At 41.6% G+C, this 25474-nt stretch overlaps 1 protein-coding gene across 20 annotated transcripts in view; it reads right to left on the bottom strand.

The window, feature by feature from the left end:
• The window catches only part of Eif4g3 (eukaryotic translation initiation factor 4 gamma 3), a 226727-nt gene that overhangs the window by 122549 nt on the left and 78704 nt on the right, over nucleotides 1–25474 (bottom strand). For 6 of the 20 annotated variants that reach the window (XR_012907440.1, XM_075945413.1, XM_075945414.1 and 3 more), the window contains 2 exons: nucleotides 9971–10066; nucleotides 8551–8664 (listed from right to left, as the gene is read on the bottom strand). Coding sequence is in view for 19 of the 20 variants with exons in the window: in XM_075945413.1 (XP_075801528.1) it covers nucleotides 8551–8664; nucleotides 9971–10066 (210 nt within the window). In the remaining variant the exon portion in view is untranslated. Of the gene's footprint in view, nucleotides 1–5388; nucleotides 5422–8550; nucleotides 8665–9970; nucleotides 10067–25474 lie in introns of all 20 variants that reach the window. The other 14 variants (XM_075945430.1, XM_075945422.1, XM_075945423.1 and 11 more) reach the window with 5 other exon arrangements.

Raw genomic sequence — 25474 nt, 5'->3', positions numbered from 1 at the left:
GCAGACTGTCCCAGCACACTCGGCTCATCCCTGCTTATGCTAACAGCCGAGCCCTGCAAACACGACATATTAGTCAGCATCTGTCAATACCACGCAAACAAAGAGCATGGAAGCAACTGCAAAATGACTTTGTGCTAGAAATACTTTAAGATACCAACTTCCTGGTTTTCTCTTAAAAGACAGATGGGCCGGGCATGATGGTGTATGCCTTTACTTCTAGAACTCAGAAGGCACAAATAGATGGATATTTGTGAGCCTGAGGCCAATTTGTCTACACAGTGGGTTGTGGACCAGGGAGGGCGATACAATGAGACCCAGTCTCTATAAAATAGGAGAAATAATAATAATAATAATAATAATAATAATAATAATAACAACTGACAAACTACAAAAAACGAATACTTTATCTCATTGTGAAACCCAAAAGCAGGATGAGGGTAGGAATACAGGGAAGTCCAAACTACACAAATTTCAAGAACTGAATACATCAGACAACTACTAGCAGGAGAAGAGTTTAACTCACACCGAGTGGGTTGTGCACATCTGCTCTCTCAGGTTCTAATCAGGTTGAGATTTTCAAGCAACAAGGAAAGATGGCTAGCATCTTTCTAAAATGGCTCAGCAGACATCTGCCTCTTCCTTGAAAGGAAAGTATAATGCTCAAAGTTCTGCAGTTACAAAATGAAAAAACAGGAAAGAACGCCAAAAGAAGCCCTGCCCACGCCTGATACAACAGCATGGAGACTGGTTCAGACCTCAGTGGAGCATGGCCCTCCTGACAGGGCTGCAAAGCTAACTCTAGCTTACCAAGTACAGTTAAGGACCTTATAAACAAAAGCAAATCCAAGAAGTAGATTCCATAGCAATTTCTTGACTCTATGAAGAACAAACAAAATGTTCAATGTTTTAAATCATGAGATTTTCCGTAATTCACATAACCCCATTTTACACAGGAGAAAAAAAGTATAGTTTTTAACTACATGAGACAATGTTCTCTTTTCACAGGGATCTCTCCAAATAATCTTCAAATGATAACTCCTTTCCATGCCTACTGAGAAAAGTACCAAGCCACAACAAGGCACACATTTGCCACACAATCACAATTATCCACTAATGTGGGTCACTTTACAAAACATGGAAGGATAGAGAAGACAAGGAAGTGACCGCTGATGAAAGACATGAATCTGCCAGTCTCAAAACCCTGGGGTAGGCGTCGTGAGGATTTTTGTGCTAAAAATTTCACTGAGTATTTGGGTTGGCTTACAAATTAGGGTGCACTTGCTTCAGGCTCCTAAGCAGTAGGATAAATCTAAGGCTAATTCTTTATTGGGGGAGGAGGGTAGCACTGGCTGTAGCCCTGGCTATCCCGGAATATATAGACAAGGCTGGCCTCAAACGCACAGAGATCTGCACCTGCCTCTAAAGTGTTGGATCTCAGAAGAGTACTACTATGCTCCGTTCTGAAGCTAATTCTAATTCCTACTTCAATCATATCTGGCCAAAACAAACGACCACAGGTAAAACGTCTTTTGTAGCTTTAACATCTGCCTGGGTCATAACAAGCCTACTAGATCCTAGGACCAAGATGGACACATGCTTTTCTTTAAAATGTGTGTTTATGAACTTTGTCTCTGAACAGCTTTCGCTGTGTGGCTATGTCCTGTTTTGTGGAGCTCTGCAATACTGTGCCCCTACCTTCCTCTCTCCATAAGGAGATGGCATATACAGATTCATCAAGTCCCAAAGGAATTGTGGCACCATCTCCATGGGAGGGGATGGAACAAGTAGGGCAGGATGTGTATTTTCTGTCACTTTGAAACTGGCTGCAGTTGGGGGTCAAACACTGCAATTTACATGATGGTTGTCTACAGATGCTCATGCCACACATACTTTTGACAGTAAACAGACTCTATCCTGTGGAGGCAAGGGAGCACACTGTTCCTTTAAACAGACATACACCATGCCAACACTGGGATAGGCACCTCCTGCTGGGAAGCGGTGCTTCAGTCCCTTACCTCTCCACAGTAACAAGCGCTGCTGCTGAAGCTAGGTGGACCGTCCTACTTTCTGTTCACAGTCAAGGCAGGCCTCAGTTTCCACTACTATGCCCAGCTTAAAGCTCCTTATTCACTGAATTCTACGAGGTGCAATGAGGAGAATCTAAATGACATGTGAGCTAGAAACAGAGGCCACCTAAATTTTCTGTATTCAAAAGTAATGTTCTAGGTTTCTGCATTTCATCCCAGGAACTTGTCTCCAAAAATGACCATGAGAAACTACTTCTTTGAGGCTAAAGATAATTTGGCTGGTACCATGCTTTCCTAGCATGAGTTCAAGCTCAAGCACCAAGACACAGACCATGTGTGGGTCACCTGCTTACAATTCCAGCACTTGGAAGATACAGGCAGGAGGATCCCAAGTACAAACCTTGGGCTGGTAAGTTGGCGCAGCAGGTAAGGTGCTTGCAGTGTGAGCCTAGAAACCCGCACTGGATCCCTCTAACCATGTGGGGTGGAATGAGGACACTGCCTAAGTGTCCTCTGGACTCGGACATGCACCACAGTACACACAACCACACATACACAAATAATAATAACTTAAATGACAAACAAAAAAGGTCATCCTCAGTCACACAGATGGCTCCAAGCCAGCTTGCAGTCGCTACCTGATAGTCCAGCCTCACCAAAGCAAGCAATGACCTTTCCTGCTAAAGAATATAAAATATGTGTATACTTCTCTATTTAGCAGCAGAATTTAATAGATTGTTTATCTTGTAAATAGTTTTATATATCCTTGAGAATTTCATCCTTTTTTTTAAAAAAGCAATCAAAAAAGAACTATTCTTGTTAAGTACGTGTTATAACAGGAAGCAAGGCCAACCACCAGTAAAATGTCCCTAAGATGTGCTGCACAAGGGGCATGGCTACTAAAGCCATCTTATCTCCTGAAAATCTCTGAAAGCCCATCACACACCTCGTGAAAAGGCTTAGGAAATGAGTGCTCAGAGTCAGCTGCTGGTGAGTGTTTAATACAGCACACACCTTCAGGGCCACTGCAGCCCATGCCTTTCTGCTTCTGCTCCACCCTTCAAGAACAGAAAGGGTTTCAGATTAACCATCCTGAGAGCCTGTCACTCTAACAAGTGGGGCTGATACTAGTAACATTGCTTTGGTTTTTCAGGATTACCCTCAAGTCAGTAATCTGTACTTCGCACCACCTACCAAAAGAGGAGGAGAAGAGCGGCCAAAGGCAATCCTAATTACTGCTACTGGCGGTCTTCCCTGAGAAAAACCAATGTTTAAGAAACACAAATGTGAGTGAAGAAACTCAACAGTGCCCCTTATACCAAGGAACTCAAAAGGCATTGTCTTTCTCTCTACTGAACTCAAAACACCCCACTTCTTTTCCCTCTGCTTCGTGGGCACAGATGCCCCATTTCTCTCTTAGGAGCATTTGGTTTCATACTGATTAAAAGAAAAACTTTGTCTCTGCAGAATTGAATAATTTCTTAAAAATGATAGTAATCCTGGATCTTGGGGGACTGCTGTGGTTAGAGCACTGGCTGACTCAGATTCGATTCCCAACACCTACACAGTGGCTCACAACCATCTCTAACTCCAGCTTCAGGGGATTCAGTGCTCTCATCTGGGCTCCAAGAGCAACAATACACACATGGTGCAGCCATACATGCAGGCAAAACACCCATATATATTAAATAAAATAAATCTGCAGACAATTCTATCATATTAATGATATCAATGCTAGGGAAATCTATTTCTAAGCTGGAGCAAGCGCCGTGTTCCACTGCATCCTGCTGGCCATCTGTATTATATTACTGGTCCTCACGTGCTTTCTTCTTTAGCATCATTCTCATCCTAGAGATGAGGAAACTGATGCTGAGGGCAGTGAGTAACTTATCCAGAACACTCAATTAATAAGGGGGAGGAAACCTACATCTGTCCTAGTGCCAACATTCCCAAGTCTGTGTAGTAGGGTATCTTCAAGCTGAAAAAATAACCAAGTTACATTCTTCTCCCAGAAAAATCAAAGAATAGCCATCCATGCCATATCTATGCTTGGAAAACCTCAGAATCCAGTGGCCTTGTCTCCTTCAACTTGTTAACACTACTTAAGAAATGGGGCTTTGTATTAAATCCCTCAATAAAAAGATTTGAAGTGAGGCAACACCTTTTAGTGAACAATAAGAATTCTGAACATAGGCCGGGCGGTGATGGCGCACGCCTTTAATCCCAGCACTTGGGAGGCAGAGGCAGGCAGATCTCTGTGAGTTCGAGGCCAGCCTGGTCTACAGAGCTAGTTCCAGGACAGGCACCAAAGCTACAGAGAAACCCTGTCTCAAAAAACCAAAAAAGAAAAAAAAAAAAGAATTCTGAACATAGGAATGAGTTAATATAGGAAGGGCCCACCTCATGTTTCTCAACAGAATATGTTGCTTTAAAACATCATTAAAAGCAGCTGCCACTGACTGTGCAAGCTGTGTCACATGCTGTCACATCCTTCACACCTCCTGAGAAGGGTGCTGGCCCTGTTTCATCTGCTTCACACAGAAGGGGCCTGAGGCTTAGAAAAAGCCTTGCCTAGTACAGCTGGTCACTGGTAAACGTGAACCCCAATATGTCAGACTCTAACCTTAGTTCTTCCTACTTCACCAAAGAGAAAATGTCTCAGAACACTTTATGAAGTGTTGGTGTGGGAGCAAGGAGATAACTGGAGTCTTTATTTCTCGCATAAGGTCACCTTTACTGTACACCTACTAAGTTACATAGGACCGGCCCCTTTACTGCACACCTACGAAGTTACATAGGACTGGCTTCTTATTTTTTTAAACTTTAATTCCTATTAGGTTCTCATCTTTCAGAATTAGTCTAAATCATTAATTCAGATTAAGTATGGTATAGGCAGAGTTCTATGCAGCAAATGAGAGCACCTTGTTGTTATGTTAGTTTCTTATAAGGTCTATGTTAGTGATTCACAGTAGTTGTAGAGATCCTAAGGCTGCTCTATACACCGGTACCAGTTACAGTAGAAGGTCAACAAAACCCTTAGAATGGTGCCCGCTCCATTAGGTTAAATTTATTAACAAGGCCTGTGAGGACTTAATATACCTAATGTTCCACAGTTATCTAAATTCAAAGTAATCTTTTCAAAGAAAGAAAAGAAAGTTTTTAACCTTGCTATAAACATAGGCAAAGGGGCTTGTTAAAAATAAAATATCATGAAAAACAAGGCCAACTGACTCTGACTGGACAGAGGCTGCTGTTGAGGAGTCATTAGGGATAGCACACGGGGTGGCAGCATTCTAAGGGCCAACAGCTACTAAGCCCCACATATTAGTCAGTGTAACAGTGAGGGGCAAGGGTACAGTACCTGATGATGGGCAGGTCGAGGCCCCGCTGCAAACTGAGGAAAAGGGAGAACAGACACAAAGGGAAAGGCACAAAGAGTCAGAAACACAACAGAAACCAAAGTTACACAATATACAACAAAATAAAAGCTAAAAACCCACAAGAGAAAAAAATAAAAACACAAAACATTAAAGGCTTTACTGCAGGACAGTGACAGACAGGCACCAAGATCCAAGAGGTCAACACCACCACCCAGATCTCTTCTCATTCAGAAGCTGGGGAAAAAGTTATTAAGCTACTAGCACCTGGGTGCTCACTCATAGGAATAGCATGAATAAATAACCCTCCCCCGAAAAAACAAAGGGAAGTGTGAAACACTAGATGGTTGTATTAAAACAAACATGAAAACCAAGTATGTGGCATGAAACTATACAGCTGGAGGACACCAGAAATGCTTTTAGATCGCAAAAGCACACTAAATGAATGTCAGAGATTAGATTTAAAATTTCTTTAAATGTAATGGGTGTCTGATACACAGGCTTGACGTGTGTGTGTGTGCATGCACACGTGCTGAAATGCAATTAACTAGTAAAGCTGAATAGCCAGTAAAGAACAACGGTCTCTAACATAATCGGTCAAAATGGCATTATCATAAACTGGAGGAACATGGGCAAAAAGTACAAGATTTCAACTCTATGTGCAGCTTGAAGCAAACACTGGAGGCCCCACTGTGGGGCCTGCTTGCCCAGATACTAGATACTGGCCATGAGAGAAGGAGAACTTAAGTCCTCTGGGATTTCCAGCAGTTGACATGCACTCCCATTTGGCCTCTCTCAGAACAATTTCCCAGTCAGGATTTTTAAAAAAAAAAAAAAAGAGTCAAACCTCTAGAATTGAACAATTTTTCAGAGCAAAATTTGGGTTCCTAATGATAATTTTAACTAAAAAGGACAAAGAGAATACACCATACAAAGCCATACCTAGATGCTCAAACCTCCTCGGTTCTAATGCAGGCTACTTTATTCATCAGCGAAGAGAAAACATACAAAAGCCATTCTGCATGGGCTTTTATTTACAATATGTAAGGACCAACTATCTGCGCCTTCACAGCCCCGAGGAACCAGGCTGCAGACTGAGATCACTCTTTTCTACTTAGCACTTCATCTACAACAGGAATACACCACGGTGTAACTCTCCCAACTAAGCTACCCTGTACTCAAAATGTCCCAAAGTGCCATGGAACATACAACCTCTGAACACATTTCTGCCAAGAAATCCTGCCTCTGAAGCTATAATGTCACCAAGTGTTTAAAAAAGTGACTTGATGGTCTGTGCTTGCTCAGGGTGTGAAAAAAGCTGCCAATTTTGGCAGATCGGTTTTCCAGAATGATGGAAGATGGCAATTAAGAATCTTCTAGAAATTTCTCCTATCCAAATTGAGGTTTTGAATTTTAAGATTTTCATTTATGAGAACAGAATAGATCGTTCCTCCACTATGGGCATCAAGTTTTGAGATTAGGTAATACCATTCATAAACTAAAAAGTAGAGGGGAGAAGAAGAGATCTCTGCATGACACATTTGAAGATAACAGAAGAGAGAGAAGAGCCATTTCAGACACCAAGCTGAGTGAGGGGCCAGTCTTCTCACTGTTCTGCTGAAAGGCCCCAATTCCAAGATTCTAACAAGAAAACCCAACTTTAGATAGGTGCAAAGTTCCATTCAAGAAAGAACAAAAGTGTGTGTGTGTGTGTGCGTGTGTGTAAAAAACCCTAACTCAAGTCAGTCTGAAGTCCTGGCTATCCCCTAGACTACTCTGGCCTGGCCCCTGATGGCTTAGGGGGTTTCTCTGCGGGGTACTACCAGTCTGATCCTATGGATGGCTGTAAGCAACAGAACAAACTGTAGTCGCTGCTGGCCCGTGTTAAAAATAGAAATTTTTCTCTTAAAAGGTAGAACTTTGAGATGGTGAGGATTATAGATATAAAAGAAAACAGCCTTATGTGAACTGGAATCCAGTGCTAGTGCCACTTACCCATGCCCTCGCCCTGCTGTGCACAGTTGGTAACTGAGTATGGCCAATTAACAAAAAAAGATTACTACAAAAGCCAAATTGTCTCCACTCCAAATAGACTTCTCTAACTTCATTATTTTTTCTTAGACCATTTAAAAATAGACTGCAGTTTGAAGAGCTCCATCAAGAAAGTGGGGCAGACAGGCAACATTTTTAAATTTGGAACAAGATTCTCCATATTATGAACTTAACTAAGAGACTATGTATCAACTAGAAATATAGACAGGAAGAGATCCTGAGGGGGGGAGGGGGCATTTGGAGCCAGCAGGATTGAAAAAGCAGATGATCAGGGAAGAATGAAAAGGCTATACTATGCATTGCCAATGGCCTATTAAAGCAGAGATAGAATGGAAAACACTCTCACTGCTCAGCAAGCTGCAGGGCCCCTCCACACAGCACCACGCCTCTCCTTTCCAGTCCAAGCAGCTGGAGAATGAATGAGACTAGACCATGGCAACTTGGGATGGAAACAGAAAATACAATTCTGCCAAGTTTCACTGCAACTCTACCCTCCCAGCATGAAGACAAATGAAATAAAAAAGATATCAGACCCAAAACAATAAGCAAGAGTAGTCTGTGTGCTGCTAGTCTTGCACTTGCTTTGGGCATGTAATGGAATATGTTACCTATGGGCTTGGGTAATGTGGGTGGTAACAGTCACTACCAGAGGAAATGACAAAAAAAATTGCATAAGGGATGGCATCTGAAGAGTTTATGACCACAGGGAAAAAATGGCTGATAACTGCAGACAATTGCCCCTTGATAGTTAATTATAAAGTAGAAAGGGTAGACAAGAAGCCTTGAGATTTATTTTTTAAATTCAAATTATCTTTTAGATTTAAATCAGAAAGGGATATTCCACTTCACATTTAAAATAAGCGGGAAAAAATGTAAAACGCAAATTATTCCTGTCTGATTCCCAATAGAAGACCCACCCAATTTGTTATGGTTTTCCCACTGTGCCTGGCAGAAACTTGCATGCCAGGCTGGACTTCCAAAGAAGAAGTGATCAATACACTTCTGTTCATCAGCCAATATGTGGATGTGGTCAGAAATAATGCGTGCCAGAGGCACTGCTGCCTGCAAGAAGTACAGTTTGTTATATTGCTTACAATGCAGTATTTTATCCAGCCTCTTCCAGCCAAGGACCTGTAAACGGGAGTCTGTTCCAAAACCTTCCTCCTCTTCCAGTTGTCTGTGCAATGTATTGGCACTGTTCTGCTGGGCTGTCAAGAAAACTGGTTTAGAGATGCAGCTCTTCAGTCGGGTTTTGCGCCAAGCTCTAACCATGTAATTTCACTCTGATTGTCTTCCCCAATCATTAAAATGGGAGAGGGGAGAGGGCCAGAGAGTTCTCTGAAGTAAGAGCTTACCATAACATTCCATGCTTAACAATCAGAACCGGGGCCTATGGAAAAGGATCTGTTGAGATCTCAGGCCCATCCAATAGACAAGTATCCACATTCCCAAACCACTCTCAGAACAAAACTTGCACCAGACATTAGGTTCACCATTTCAGTGAAAAAGGAGACAAGCAAGCAGGCAACAATGACTGAAGTCCTACAACTCTAGAAACGGTTTCTCTGACCTCTGGGGAGGACCAGGATCTAAGAACAGGTATTGGAAAAGGCACCAAGGGAGAGGAAGGCAGGAAGAGGTGAGAAAGACAGGCCACTGTGTGCAGTCTAGACTCCTAGTTTTTCAAGCAGGGCTCCAGAACATTTCAACAATTCAAACTTCATGCATAAAATCAAATGAGCAGGAGCTAATGCAATGACCTTCCTATGCTATAAGCAAAAAAGCAGGTTGGGGTGCAAAAAGAAGATCCCTGTATTCCAAGAATACACAGAGCTCAAGTACAAAGAGGGATGTGGGGTACAATGAGATGTCACAGACACCTTCTGCCCAAAGCTACTCATGCAGGGTAGGAAACGACGCTAACAGTTGGACAGCTGAAGCCACTGTGCACTGTGAAACAGGAGGATGACCTGGAGTCCATCTTACTAAGTGCTGCAATCCACATGAGGGGTGAACAAGGAGGATGACTGCATTTACATCTGTATGACAATAAATCTACTACTGAAGAAATGAATACACCTGGGTGAATGTCATGCACGTGATCATACTGTCGAGTGGTTAGAACGATCTGGTGGCACGTGTTCAGAAACCCTACTTCCCACAGCACTCAAGTCTGAGGCGAACCAGTAAAATCCAATCCGCTTCTAACATCATGTTTCACTTTTCAAAATTTTGAATAATACAAATAAGACATGAAGGACGTGAAGGAAAAAAACCCTGAGTGTACTGGATTGTGCAGAAGGAAGCTCATGGCACACACAGCTCCACCCTCTCCCCCCTGAGAAATGTAAACTACCCCTGCATCTAAGCTGGTGCAAATGCGAACGCTGCCAGCCCCGGCACTGACAGTGTAGTGGCAGTGGTGATAATGACGGTGAGAAGTCTTCCCAGAGCACAGTGAGGATTCACAAAGAGATCCCAGCAGCTACACAGAGGAGAAAGCTGCACACTTACCGGAGACCGGGTCTGAGGCTGTGAATTCATTGTCTGAGAGGCTTGAGGGTAGACCAGTGTAGTTGGACCTGCATTCTGTCCAGAGGGATAAGGGGTCTGTCAGAGAATGGCAAAAACAACATTTAAAAAATATATATGGCACAGCAACTCAAATCCAACAAATTTTTTAAAGTTCACAGAAGTGGTTTGCACTGTGGTCTGCAGCTGTTTTTAAAGTTGTAACTTAGTCAATGGAGATTTCAGAGTTGGTGTACACCTCCTGACAGTGCTATCAGCAACCCAAATCTACGCACAAATTTTTCAAACCAGGAGTGCAGAAAACCTGCTGAAACCCCATCTACTTCTTGTGTGTGCATGTTGGGGGGGGGGGGGCTATGGACGTGGAGGCTAGAGGGTGATGAGCAATGCTTCAGCAGTGACCCCACTCCATACAGACAGTTCCACAGCAGACAGAAGACCAAAGACTGTCTTGAGTTCTTTCCTTACTCCAACCCTATTAAGTCCAGCCACAAACTGAACAACAGGGCAGTAAGTTACCTGGTCATAATTATTACACATAGTCAATAATTAGATGGAACTGAACAAGCTGATTCAAGGTTTCATTTTATCTTACCAAAAATATTTTCATCACATACTGTATCGAAAAACTTCTCCATACCAACTTTTTCAAAAGTAATGTGGATTTCTTACCAATTTTGGTTAATAGAGTCGAAAGTATTCTTCAAAAATTTGAAAATATATATCAAAGCAAACATCTTAAATCCTGGAAGTTGAGGGGTATATGTGCAAGAATTGGGAGTCTAAGACCAACAAGGACTAAATAGGAAACCCTGTCTCAAAAGACTTAAGATGCTGTGTATAAACATAAAGAAACATTCTCTTGCTCAACCTCAGACCCTTCAGAGCATCTGACATTGCTTTTTCATGGAACATGCTGGAAAGATGCTGGTAGCCATAGTGACTTGAAGCAACAGTGACTGACAAGTCAAATTTTTAGTATGTCTTCAACACATTGGCCAACAAAGGCCACAAAAGTAGCCAATGGAGAACAACACAAATTAGCATTCAGGCACAAGGCTTTTCTATTCCGTAGAACAGCACACATCTAGCCAGAGGTACTGTCAATGCTGTTTAAATGTACCTTTCAAAACCACATCACCATTCCCAAACTATTATAGCAATACATCACCAAGAATTTTATTTTCCTGTAGTTTAAGCATCCGCTGTAGCATACTTTTTTAAAAAATCCTTTTCCTTTTTAAGTATTTTCACTGTTACACATATAGAGCATAGTGTCTGGTGCAGGCACACACACATATAAAGCACAGTGCCTGGTGCAGGAACACACACACAACACACAGCACCTGGTGTAGAACACAAATGCACAGCGCCTGGTGCAGGCACACACACACAACACATAGTGTCTGGTGCAGGAACACACACACAACGCATAGTGTCTGGGGCAGGCACACACACATATAAAGCACAGTGCCTGGTGCAGGAACACACACACAACACACAGCACCTGGTGTAGAACACAAATGCACAGCGCCTGGTGCAGGCACACACACACAACACATAGTGTCTGGTGCAGGAACACACACACAACGCATAGTGTCTGGGGCAGGCACACACAAACAACACAGCGCACAGTGTCTGGTGCAGGCACACACACACAACATACAGCATCTGGTGTAGAACACAAATGCACACAACACACAGTGTCTGTGCAGAAACACACACAACACAGTGTCTGGTGCAGGAACACACACAACACAGTGGAACAGGCACACACACACAATGCAGTGTCTGGTGCAGGCACACAAACTGTTCCGTTACAGTATAAGCTTCTGTGCCTTCAGCAACATATGCTCTTCATCAGTGCCATTCTGCCAACAGCGCTCTTGCTGGGCATTTGTCCTGTTGTGCTCTAAGCAGTGTAAGAAGCAGATGCCTCCAAAGCCTTTATTCCTTTCCTACACGTAAAGAATGACTAACCACATTTCTTGATGGACTTCTTAACTTACTACGGTGTTTTACTAAAAATTACACAAACACTTCAACAAAAAACATTGTTTTAATATTTATTTTTCACCATGTGACTATGTTTCTGTGTGTGGTATGTGCATGCGCTGAGTCTGGTACCTGCAGACTCTAGGAGACAGTGTTGGGTACCCTGGAGCTGGAGTTACAGATAGTTTGAGCCACCCAATGTGGGTCCTAGAAATTGAACATGGGGTACTATGCAAGAGTGCATACGCTTAACCACTAATCTATCTCTTCAGCTCAAAACACCTTTTTCTTAGTTTTTATAATGTGTTTCTTTATTCTTGGTATGAGTGCTCTTCCTGCACATATTCATGTGTCACTTTGTGTATATAGAGGTCAGGATCCTATTCTCTTTCCTCCATGTGGAACCAGGAAGTGAAATTCCAGCCATCAAGCTTGGTGGTGAATGGCTTTACCCACTAAGCCATTTTGCCAGTATCGGTACAAAGATTCTTTGACCTGGCTGCATAACATCAAATGCATAGAGGACAAGGGATAAGTTGATGAGGTAACATTTCAAGAATTACTAATGGTTTTGACAACTGTCCCTCTACAATGACTTTCAAAGCCTTCTAAAGGCTGCAGCTGGAACTCTGTGGTAGGTCAAGTGCCTAGCACATACAATGCCCTCCGATTTAATATCTGACACTACAATACAGAAAAAAAAAGGTAGCACACATCAGAACCATCACAGTAATTTAGTCTCACAAGGACTACACAGCACTTCCTGTATACTGTCCAAGTTCAAAAAACCATAGACGAATATTCAGATTTCTGTAGCTTAGTGTTTCAACTAATAACCTGATAGCACTGCAAGGTAACGAAGACAAGTCAGCTGCAGAAGGTCTTAGTCACTTACACAACTTTTAAGGCGATAATTTTTATTTATTATGTATACAGTGTTGTGCCTGCAGGCCAGAAGAGGGAGCTAGATCTCTTCTACACAGTTGTGAGCCACCATGTGGTTGCTGAGAATTGAAAGCAAAATCTCTGAAACAGAAGCCAGTGCTCCTAACCACTGAGCCATCTCTTCAGGCAATAACAATGATTTCTAATCACTGATTTCAACAGTGAATTCCACTGGAAGATGAACAAAACTGCATATAAGCTACAAGACTCCAGAAACAGACACACGGGACTCACACATGGATCTAGGATGGATTTTCTATTTCTACAATGGAAGACAACAAATTTAGCTGACAAAACAATGATGATATGAAACATAGCCTTACTGCATTTCACATGCTACCTGCTGTTAAGATTTTACACATAACTCAGAGATAAAAAGTCATTTCTTGTTTTAAGGTAATCTGTTCACCTTAAACAAATAATACCATTTGGACTAAACTCAATATGGTATGTGCATGAGATTGTACACACAGAGGACTGAGTAGCCGAGCTGCAAACTTCTCAAGGGCTGTAGGATGATCTTTACATTACTGACCTCCCTGACCCCAAAATTCCATCTCTAGGAATGCAGTCTATAGATGAAACTCATGCTTCCACCAACCCCAACAGAAACATTCTACACTTCTTTGGGGGGGGGGGGTGTTGTTGTTGTTTGTTTGTTTTGTTTTTCGAGACAAGATCTCTCTGCATAGCTTTAGTTCCTGTCCTGGAACTAGCTCGTGTAGACCAGGCTGGCCTCGAACTCACAGAGATATGCCTGCCTCTGCACCCCAAGTGCTGGGATTAAAGGCATGAGACACCACGGCCCGGCCATTCTACACTTCTGAAGAGATGATGATGATTAGTTATTATTATTTGGATCTCGCTATCTAGCCCTGGCTGTCTTAAAACTCGCTAAGTAGTCGAGGCTGGCCTTGAACTTAAAGAGACACACCTCTGTTTGCCTCCCACGTGCTGGTATTAAGTGCACCACCACGTCTGGAGAGATAATTAATCTTAAAAGAATTAGGCAGCCGGGCGATGGTGGCGCACGCCTTTAATCCCAGCACTCGGGAGGCAGAGGCAGGCGGATCTCTGTGAGTTCGAGACCAGCCTGGTCTACAGAGCTAGTTCCAGGACAGGCTCCAAAGCCACAGAGAAACCCTGTCTTGAAAAACCAAAAAAAAAAAAAAAAAAAAGAATTAGGCAAATGTACACATATATCAACACCATGGCGTCTTGCACATAGAAATACATGTATGAGAAGGAAGATCATAAGTTCTAGGCCATTCTGCGCTTATGGAATGAGTTTAAGACTGGCCTGAGCAACTTCCTGGCACCTTGTCTTAATTTAGAAATAAGCAAAGCAGTGGGGGGTGGGGGGGACGAAGCACAAGGAAGACACTGGCAACAGCCTGCCAAATGTATAAAGAAAGCCCTGAGTTCCATCCCAACACCACAAAAACAATCTTATTAACTATCTTAACTATTGGAAGTGCACAGTACAGCAGTGCTAGCTCTTTATACAGCCAGCAAGCTCCATGCGAGGTGAGTAAACTCACATGGTGACCCTTTATCACAACTCAGCCAGGCGCTTGGCAAACAGAACACTGTACTTCCTTCCTAATGAATCCAGGTATCCACTGCCATTTAAAATAACCTGGAACTCATGTTAATGGAGGTACTTATGATGAATCTCAAAGAACAGGGCACCCAAGTATCAAAAAGAAGCGTCCATCATAACTCCTAGTTTCCCAAATAAATGAGCAGAATGTGATCACGTGTGCTTGGGCTTCTCCATGTTCTTGCCCTCAAAAGCCAGACTATAAATAGGCTGGTGCATCACAGTCATGATCACATCTGGACACACTAACGGCTCAGTCACAGCACACGTGGCATAAACACTCCTAAAGGGGGAGTGAAGGCGAACCATTATGTGGGCACTGCCACCAGTATTCAACAGCGAGGAGAGCCAACAAATACCTACAATGACTTGCTATGAGGAAAACACAGTTCTTACATAAAATTTTAACAATGACCACTGCATTAATGATGGCACAAAAAGGGCCTATTTGAACAAAAAACAAAATGAAAAGGTACCTAATTGCTTTCTAGGGAATAAGAATATCTTCAATTCCTATTCTGTATTTAAATATCAGAGCAATAGTACAGGAGGAGGATATAATGCCATTTATAAAAGAAAGGACTCAATACTGGGTCTCCAATATGACTTTCATCTTGCAATACTAAACAAAATATAAAAACAAAACAAAAACTACACAAGTTATATTTAGTTCATGGCTGAGCGGGATAAGTCAACATTGCCTGCTGTGTAATATGACTCCCAGAGAATTCACCCTGAGGACAAACATCACATGATCAAGTTCAGAGAAGAGCTGAGTCACCCACCTCTGGCTCTCCACTTTGATTTCCAGAAACTTGGAATCAACTACAGTCCCATAACTTTCTCAGCTGTTCTTCCCACTTCCATCAGTAAATCAGTTTCCTTAATTAGGCTGGCAGGACACTTGAACCCAAGTGTACCCTATCTGCGTCAGAGGCAGCAGCCTCTATCCACCTGGGGGAAGTATCAAGCACGCTACATGACTTGTGCATTTTGAACAGGACCAATACATCCCTAGGGCTTCATTCTGGCACATCCTGAACAGTAAAACTGCTTGATTTTCCTCTGGGAATGCTCATTACATCAACAGTAGTAATCAGCATTTGGCTCCCAAAGTCTTTTTCTTCAGATCAGAGTGAGAAGCAATTCAGCAAATGTATGGCATTCTGGGTAGATATTGAGAACAGTAAGACAGATGAAAAGGTGGCAAAAGATCAGTTAACAAGCGATTCACAATTCATTAAACAACTGTAAAATGTAGGTCATTACAGGTATATAGATAATAAGTAAAAATATACAATGAGAAGATTTCACTGAGAGGTATCCAGGTAGCAACAGCAATGACAACCTAGGAAACAATGACCTTCAGTCATCAGTGTCAAGAGAGCAGCATCCTGAGGAAGCAGAACAAGGAGAACGTGTTGCCTAAGCAGGAAGGGTCCGCAGGGGAAGAACTAAAGGAAGCAGAGTGAGGTGAGATTGAAGAATGAGGTTTTAGGGCCATACTAAAGTCATGTGTCAAGAGAAACAAGAATCACCTTAGAAGATGCTCAATGAGGCAGTGTTTGTTATCCTCAGATGTGCTAACTGGGAGAAGTATTATACAAAAGGGAAGCTATGATGGAGATCGGTGTAGCTATCAGAAAAGAGTTCAAGCACATGGTACCTGCCGAGAGCCTGAATGAACAAAGCAAGCGAAACAAATAACATACTTAGTAGGGTTAGCCAATGGCTCACCAGGTAAAGGCACTTGCTGACAACTCAGGTTTGCTCTCCACACAGACGAAGGAGAGAATTGGTTCCCACAGGGGTGTGAACGTACACATAACCAAACTCATGCACTAAAAGCTAAAAACTAAAAGTGGAAAATAGTAGCAGGACTCTGAGAAACAATCAAGGCTGAGCTCTGACATTCCTGAGGGAGCACAGAACTCAACGACTAAATGGCCAAGGATACTGATAAAGTGTTGGGCCTAGGACCCAACTGTCCCTGGCTCTTGGGGACAGTCCCCAACGACAACAATTGGAGGAAAAGGGATGCCACCCACCCATCCACCCAAGAAACACAGGCTCCACTGTTCCAGTGAGGAAGAGATGAGCAGACAGCAGTGCAGGAATACACTCAACAACATAAAGAGCAATACAGCACGACCAGAAACTAGGGATTCTACAACAGCAACAAAGACCTGAACGTCCCAACGCAGATAAAGAAGAAAATGACATTAAAAATAACTTTATGAAGATGATTTAGGCCCTTAAAGAAGAAATGAAAACTTCCCTTAAAGAAGTGGAGGAAAAACACCAATAAGTTGGAAGAAATCATCAAATCCCTTAAAGGAAACCAAAAAAAGCAATCAAACAGGTGAAAGAAATGATTCAAGATTTGAAAACTGAAATAGAGTCAATAGAAAACGCAACCAAGGGAAATCTGGAAATAGAAAATCTGGGTAAATGATCAGGAACCACAAAAGCAAGCATAAACAACAGAATATAAGAGATGGAAGAGAGAATCTCGCGTGTTGAAGATACAATACAGGAAATAGATTCATCGATCAAAGATAATGTTAAATACAACAAATTCTTAACACAAAATATCCAAGAAATCTGGAACACCATGAAAAAACCGAACCTAAGAATAATAGAAACTGAAGAAGGGGAAGAAGTCCAGCTCAAAGGCACAGAAATCATAAGAGAAAACTTTCCCAATCTTTCAAAGAACATGTCAACGAAAATACAAAAAGCTTACAAAACACCAAATAAACAGAACCAAAAAGACAAAGTTCCCTCACCACATAAAAATAAAAGGCTAAACATACAGATTAAAGAAAAAATAAGAACTGCAAAGGAAAAAGGCCACATAACATATAAAGGCAGACCTATCAGAATTAAACCCTAATTTTCAATGGAAACAATGAGAGTCAGAAAGTCCTGGTCAGGCATCATGCAGACACTAGGAGACCACAAATGCCAGCCGCCCAAACTACTATAACCAGCAAAGCTATCAACCAACATAGACATCCCATGACAAAACTAACATAGACATCCCATGACAAAACCAGATTTAATCCACAAATCTACCTTACAGAAAGTACTAGAAGGAAAACTCCAACCCAAGGAAATTAGCAACACCCACAAAAACACAGGAAATAGACAATCACACAACAGCAAATCCCAAAGAAGAGAAACCCACACAACAATATACCAACAACAATAACAAACACAAAAATAACAGGAACTAAGCCGGGCGGTGGTGGCGCACGCCTTTAATCCCAGCACTCGGGAGGCAGAGGCAGGCGGATCTCTGTGAGTTCGAGACCAGCCTGGTCTACAAGAGCTAGGTCCAGGACAGGCTCCAAAACCACAGAGAAACCCTGTCTCGAAAAACCAAAAAAAAAAAAAAAAAAAAAAAAACAGGAACTAGCAATCGCTAGTCACTAATATCCTTTAATACCAGAGGACTCCCAATTTGCTTGTACAAAGACACAAACTAACAGATTAGATATAAAAAACAGAAACCATCCTTCTGCTGTCGGGGCCAGCCATGATAGGCTAAGTATCAACAGGTCACCCAAAGAAGTTCTTTACTTCCAATCATTATCACCTGCCAGAGTAGAACTTGGCCATCAATAAATTTAATAAGAGGCCTGAGTCTCAGTAGTTTACCCTGAGGCAATGCCTGATTGCAGGAGAAACCACAAAGTGAGATTATCTAGCACCACCCAGAACAGACCATCCAAAGGAAATGCCTGGCATTCTAACTGCTGTAGAAAGGACCTCCTCCCAGTAAACACTCACCACGACACCCCTAGATAAATGTCAGCCAATCAAGGGTCCTAAATCTCAGAAACCACTCACCCCCACCTTTACTACTATAAAAACCCATTTCTAACTGAGTTCGGGGCTCTCCAGATATTCCAGTAAGCTGGACAAGTGGAGAGACCGAGTTTGCCAACTTGATTAAAATAAAGGCTCTTTGCTTTTACATATGGGACTCGGTCTCCTTGTTGGCTTTTGCAGGGATTTGGGCATAACATCTGCTGCATACAAGAAACACAACTCAACTACAAAGACAGATATTATCTCAGAATAAAGGACTGGGAAAAGGTTTTACAATCAAATGGATCTAAGAAACAATCTGGTGTAGCTATCCTAATATCTAACAAAACAGATTTCAAACTAAAATTAGTCAAAAGAGATGAAGAAGGTCATTTCATATTCATCACAGGAAAAATCCATTAAGATGAAGTCTCAATATTGAACATCTATGCCCCAAATACAACAGCACCCTCATTTGTAAAAGAAACATTACTAAAGCTTAAAAAACACATCAAGCCCTACACTAAAAAGTGGGAGACTTCAACACCCCACTCTCACCATTGGACAGGTCTACCAGATAGAAACATAACAGAAAAATAAAGGAACTAACAGATGTTATGACTCAAATGGATGTTACAGACATCTATAGAACATTTCACCCAAACATAAAAGAATATACCTCTTCTCAGCACCTCATGGATCCTACTCGAAAACTGACCACATACTCAGTAACAAAGCAAATCTCAACAGATTACAAAATACTCGAATAGTCATGTCTTATCGTATCATCATGGCTTAAAGTTAGAATTCAACAATACTAATTATTGCAGAAAGCACAAAAACACATGGAAACTGAGCAAGGCTCAACTGAATCACCACTGGGTCAAGGAAGAAATAAAGAAATTAAAGACTTCCTAAAATTCAATAAAAATTATTGTACAACATTCCCAAACTTATGGGACACAATGAAAGTTGTGCTAAGAGGAAAGTTCATAGCACTAAATGCCTACATGAACAAGCTGGAAAAATCCCACACTAGTGAAATAACAGAACACCTGAAAGATCTATTACAAAAAGAAGCAAATTCATCCAGTAGTACTAGACAACAGGAAATAAATTGAGAGCTGAAGTCAACAAAATAGAAAAAAACAAAAACAATACAAAAAAAAAAAATCAATGAGACAAAGAGTTGATTCTTCAAGGAAAAAAAAATCAACAAAATAGACAAACATTTATCTAAACTAACCAAAAGGCAGAGAGAGAATATCCAAATTAAGAAAACCCAGAAATGAAAAGGGGAACGTAACAACAGACAAGGAGAAAATTTAGAAAATCATCAGGTCATATTTTGAAAACCTGTACTCCACAAAATTGGAAAAATTAAAGGAAATGGACAATTTCTGGATAAATATCACTTACCAAAATTAAATCAAGACCAGATAAGCAAACGAAATAGACCTATAACTGCTGAAGAAATAGAAACAATCATCAAAAGTCTCCTGAACAAAACCGCCCAGGACCAGATGGTTTCATCATAGAATTCTACATGATTTTCAAAGAAAAACCAATACCAATGCTCCTCAAATTGTTCCACACAATAGACACACAATAGACTCAAATTATTCTTTTGAGGCAACAGTTACCCTGATACCCAAACCACATAAAGATATTACTAAGAAAAAGAATTACAGGGCTGGTGAGATGGCTCAGTGGTTAAGAGCACTGCCTGCTCTTCCAGAGGTCCTGAGTTCAATTCCCAGCAACCACATGGTGGCTCCCAACCATCTATAATGAGGTCTGGTGCCCTCTTCTGGTCTGCTGGCACCAGAATACTGTATACATAATAAATAAATAAATCTTAAAAAAAAAAAAAGAAAGAGAATTACAGACCAATCTCCATCATGAACATTGATGCCACGACACTCTATAAAATATTGGCAAACCAAACACATCAGAAAAATCATCTACCGTGACCAAGTAGGCTTCATCCCAGAGATGTAGGGATGGATGGTTCAATATTCAAAAATCCGTCAATGCAATCCACCATATAAACAAACTGAAAGAAAAAAACCCCACATGATCATCTCATTAGATGCTGAAAAACCTTCAACAGGTCTTGGAGACAGCAGGGATGCAAGGAACATACCTAAACAAAATAAAGGCAATATACAGCAAGTCAACAGCCAACATCAAACTAAATGGAGAGAAACTCAAAGCGATCTCACTGAAATCAGGAACAAGACAAGGTTGTCCACTCTCTCCATATCTATTCAATATAGTACTTGAAGTTCTAGTTAGAGCAGTAAGACAACAAAAAGAGATCAGGGGATACAAATCGGAAAAGAAGTCAAACTTTCATTATTTGCTAACAATATGCTAATTTACATGAGCGACCCCAAAAATTCTACCAGGGAACTCCTACAAATGATAAGCACTTTCAGTAATGTAGCAGGATACACGATCAACTCAAAAATGTCAGTAGCCCTACTATAAACAGATAATAAATGGGTCGAGAAAGAAATCAGAGAAATATCACAAATAACACAAAATATCTTGAGGTAACTCTAACCAATCAAGTGAAGGACCAGTATGACAAGAATTTTAAATCTTTGAAGAAAGAAATTGAAAAATCAGAAAATGAAGAGATAATCTGGGCGGTAGTGGTGCATGGCGGTAGTAGGCAGAGGCAGGTGGATCTCTGAGTTTGATGCCAGCCTGCTCTACAAGCGCTAGTTCCAGGACAGGCTCCAAAGCTACAGAGAAACCCTGTCTCCTGTCTTGGGGGGGGGGGGGGGGGACAGAAAAAAAAAAGAAAAAGAAAATTACCGAAAGCAAGAATAGCATGCAAAAAAAAGACAACACAAACGCATCTGCTCACTAATGATACAAGTTTTATATGCAGAAAACCTTAGGGAGGCTGTGATACATCTCTGGTACAGTGCCTGCAGTTTCTCACAAAGCCTTAATTAAGTTTGGTGCCCAACATTAGCTAGATGGGGGACTGGGTGGGGAGAAGAATCACACAAGGATATCTTTCACTACCTTCCCCTTACATACATACATACATACTCGCTCCACTCACAAAATATCAGAACTAACGATTTCCGTAAAGTAGGGTACAAAGTCCACACATAAAAATTATTGTAGAGATGCAACTATCTGAAGAGAAAAACAGAAAACTTCAATTTACAAAGTATCTTAAAAGAATTAATGTCAAGTGGTGATTAAGCTAAGAAAGTAAAAGACTCAAACAAAAAACCCTTATAAAACGTTGCCAAGAGAAGCTAAGGAGTGAGCAGGAAAATGCTACCTATTACTACCTATTAACAGAAGACAATGTAAACCCAACAGGACCTATCCAGCCAATGCAATTGCTATCAAGGCCCAATGGAACAGATGCTCTCTAGAAACAAAAAGCTCATCTGAGTGTAGGTATTGGCCTCCAAGGATTTTTAAACAGCAAAAAAGCCATGAAAAGAACTTAGCTGGGTAGCTCAAGCCCCTCCTCTTGAAATTTTGTCACAGATCTACAAAAAACAAATCAAAAAACACTGACAAGACTAAGGTAATGTGCCCAGAAAAACAAAAACAAACAAAAAAACAAAATTCAAATATATGGAAAATGACCACCCAAGAGAGGAAGTGTTTTTAATCAATGGTGCTGAGAAAACTGAAAATAGACAAGCCTGGCAGGGAACATGCAGGGTAAGGAGTGACTCAGAAGAGAAGGTCCCACTATACCCACCAGCCCAAAAAAGGATGCAATGGTATGGACCCTGTACCATACACAAAAGTTACCTCAAAATGGGTCAAACATCAAAGTACAGGATCTACAACTCTGGAAGCACTACGGAAGAAAATCACTTTAGGACACCGGTAGAGACTGAGTAGGACTGCCCTGCCTCCAGCAGCAGCAAAACTGCCAGTGCTGGGAAAAGGTCTCCGCACACAAGCGCAACAATGACGGGGTACAGGAGAAACACTCTCAGCCAGCCAACCTTTGCGGGTGGAACAGTCACAATGTAAAGAAGTCAGGATTTCAAGCACCAAAAAGCAACTGACTTAAGATGGCTCAGCATGTCAAACACTTGCTGTTAAAGCTCAGCAAGCTTGTGTCCACCCTTCAGAAGCACAGAAAGACGGAAAGAGAAAACCAACTACACAGGCATCCTCTGGCCTCCACATGTGCGCCCCCACACACCTCAAAAAATAAAAGCCTATATATATCTGCAGAAGCTGATTATGTGCTTAACTATGGATTAATTCCAAATCCACAGGAGCAGACTGAGAACTTACTGCAAAGAGACAGAGAACAGAGGGCCACCGTCCACCACTTCCCTTTACATAGGCCCTATGCTGCCTTAACACAGGGCTGCTGAGTGCTTCTAGGAAAACTTCAGATTCACTCTTTCTGTTTCAAAACAGTACTAAGGTCACTAACTTCTACCTCTGAGGGATTTTCTGGATTTTTAATGCGCTGTATTATACACACTGTTTTCTGAAGGTTTTTATGATCTTTTTAAATAAAAGTATAGGGGCAGTGGGAAAGGTGCTAGCCACACAAGCATGACTGCCTGAGTTCTTCTTTCCATGAACTGAAGTTTCCTCTGACCTCTCACGACCACACATAAGCACACACCTTGCATGCATACACACAAAAGTAAAAATACATAATTATCCACAGCAATCCCAGTGAGGGTCTTAGCAACAATGCCTTGAGTATAAAGTGCCGTGACCTGACATCAAAGAGGAGATAAGGCACTAGAAATATCTGCTATGGAAATCCAGCAATGCCAGCTTTAATCCTAGCATTCAAGAGGCAGAGGTAGTGTCTCTCTGCGCAGCCCTGGCTGCTCTGGAACCCACTATGTTCAAGACCAAGCTGGACTTGAACTCACAGAGACCCTCGCCTGCCTCTGACTCTCAAGCATTGGGACCTGGACCAGTTCACTATTTTTTAAATGACATGCTGGAGAAATTACTCAGTTGGTAAAGTGCTAACAGAGCCTCCCTTTCAGATATACAACTTTTGTTTTAAGTAAGGGCAGGCTACACTATGTAGCCCAAGTGGGCCTCAAACTCAGGACAACTGCTTCAAATGATAGGATGAGAATAATGTACCAGCAAACATGGCTGTCTACGGCTGCCTTTATGCCACAGTGAACTGAGAACTTTTTTATACTGTGGATGTGCTAGAGGGTTCCCTAGCCCATAGAGAATACAGATGTGCGATCAATCCCCTTTTAGCTCTCTAACTCAAAGAAAAAATTTCCCAACAAGTTTACAAAATGCTCCTCTGCAGGCCTCTTCACACACTGCTCCAGTGGAGAGGTTATTCATTCTGGAAGAAACTGCCTTTCAGCACCAGGGGAACTGTACAACTGTAGAGGGCTATCTGCCACAAATACTACTCTACTTAATGGTGGCTTGTGGAAAATTCTGAATTAATGTTTTAGGCAACCATCCATTCATTAAGACACAGTACTTAATTAGTCCACATTAAAGTCATGCAATCACCCTGTTACCTTGTGAGCCGATAGCTAATGGCCACTGTCCTCAATACACGGAAACAGCTTTAGTCATTCACCAGCACCTATCTCTACGGCTCTACTTGTCACCCTCAGCAATCCAAGTCAAAATATTGATTATCTACAGAATCCTAGAATGTGGTCATTCTGAAAGCAAACTGGTTTTTCACCACCCTCTATAAACTGAAATACCAGTAACATAGTACAAAAAAAAAAAAAAACCATGCATATAAACAAACAAAAACCTCTAATCTCTCATGTTACATTTTTTAAAATACTTTAAATCAAATAGGTAGGAATAGTATTTCGCTATATCTAAACACTGCCCATGTTTTCATAAATGCTTATTTGCTGACTGTGTTCTGGAAACATTCAGCTCAGAAAAAGATAACTCATTCTCTAGGTCATCACGCCCACAGTTTCCTGATTTTCCAGCTCAGGAACTCAAGGGAGTCTTCACAGGAAAGGTTAGCATGACTGAAGAAACCCTTCTTCCTCAGAAAAAGATCTCCACGGGCAGACTCAGCATTTTATAACTAACCTTCTATGGCCAAAAAAAATAAACTTCTACTCAAAGTTTATCAGTACCCACTTACTCTTACTAAAAGATCTTCTCTTTTATATAAATAAAGCAAGCATTCACATCGATAAACAGTCAAAGGAAGTAACTGCGAAATTTCATTTACAGCTATTTTTCTCTGGTCAGACTCAGGACGTACTACAGGTCAAGTCAGGCACTACAAATCCTACGGAAGGTCTGTTTCACTGCCTTCAAATGCTTGGGAACAATTGAATTTAGTTTGAAATACATGAAGACCTAACTGCACATAAGGGAAGCACCTGTAACCAATCAACAGTTAAAGCCTCAGGACATAATCCGGCTCAATCGCCAAAAGCTAGAGAGGACACAGCCACAGAAGGAACACCTCTTGCAGCACTACATAAATATGGCTTCAATCAGATGAAGAAACAGCCCCGTGTCTGTCTCTCTCTCCTCTCTCTCTCTCTCTCTCTCTCTCTCTTTCTCTCTCTCTTTGTGTAGGACAGGGGCTGTGTGCTCCCTAGGAAACTCACTTCTGGCAGTGAGGAGCAAAAGGGCACTTCCCACACTTGTCTTCTCAAGGCTAGGCACTCATCACAGTACTCAGGCTGAGAAAAGTGCATCTGTGAGCAATGGGACTCACAGTATCAGTTGATTCCAGTAGGAAGATAAGACTAAGAACTCCTGAGATGAGTCTCATTTTTGAGCACTGACATCACAGAGAGCTCCATGAACAACCATTTTCGTATTCTTTATAATTAGTTCAAGGTGACACGCCATGGTTTTCCCTGGGCCTTGATAGACTCATCTAAAAGTATGGAACTCAGAATACATTTATGTCTGGGGTGCTTCATAGTCTCGCAATAGTAATGATATTGTTCGCCCTACAAAGCCATGAAACATCAGGTGCCGGCAGAAAGATCCTAATGGTTCACTGAGTCCCCAGGCACCTACAGACATTACAACATCTACTCGGCTGGGCCTGGGCTAGACCCAACACCACCTGAACCTGCTCTGAAATCTGTGCTGCTTTCTCCCACCAGCCACACCTTTATTTA

The sequence above is a fragment of the Microtus pennsylvanicus genome, chromosome 13 (genome assembly GCF_037038515.1).
Source record: "Microtus pennsylvanicus isolate mMicPen1 chromosome 13, mMicPen1.hap1, whole genome shotgun sequence".
Lineage (NCBI taxonomy): Eukaryota > Metazoa > Chordata > Mammalia > Rodentia > Cricetidae > Microtus > Microtus pennsylvanicus.
Note: the sequence above shows the minus strand (reverse complement) of the source record. Positions and strands in the feature narration are given on the sequence as shown.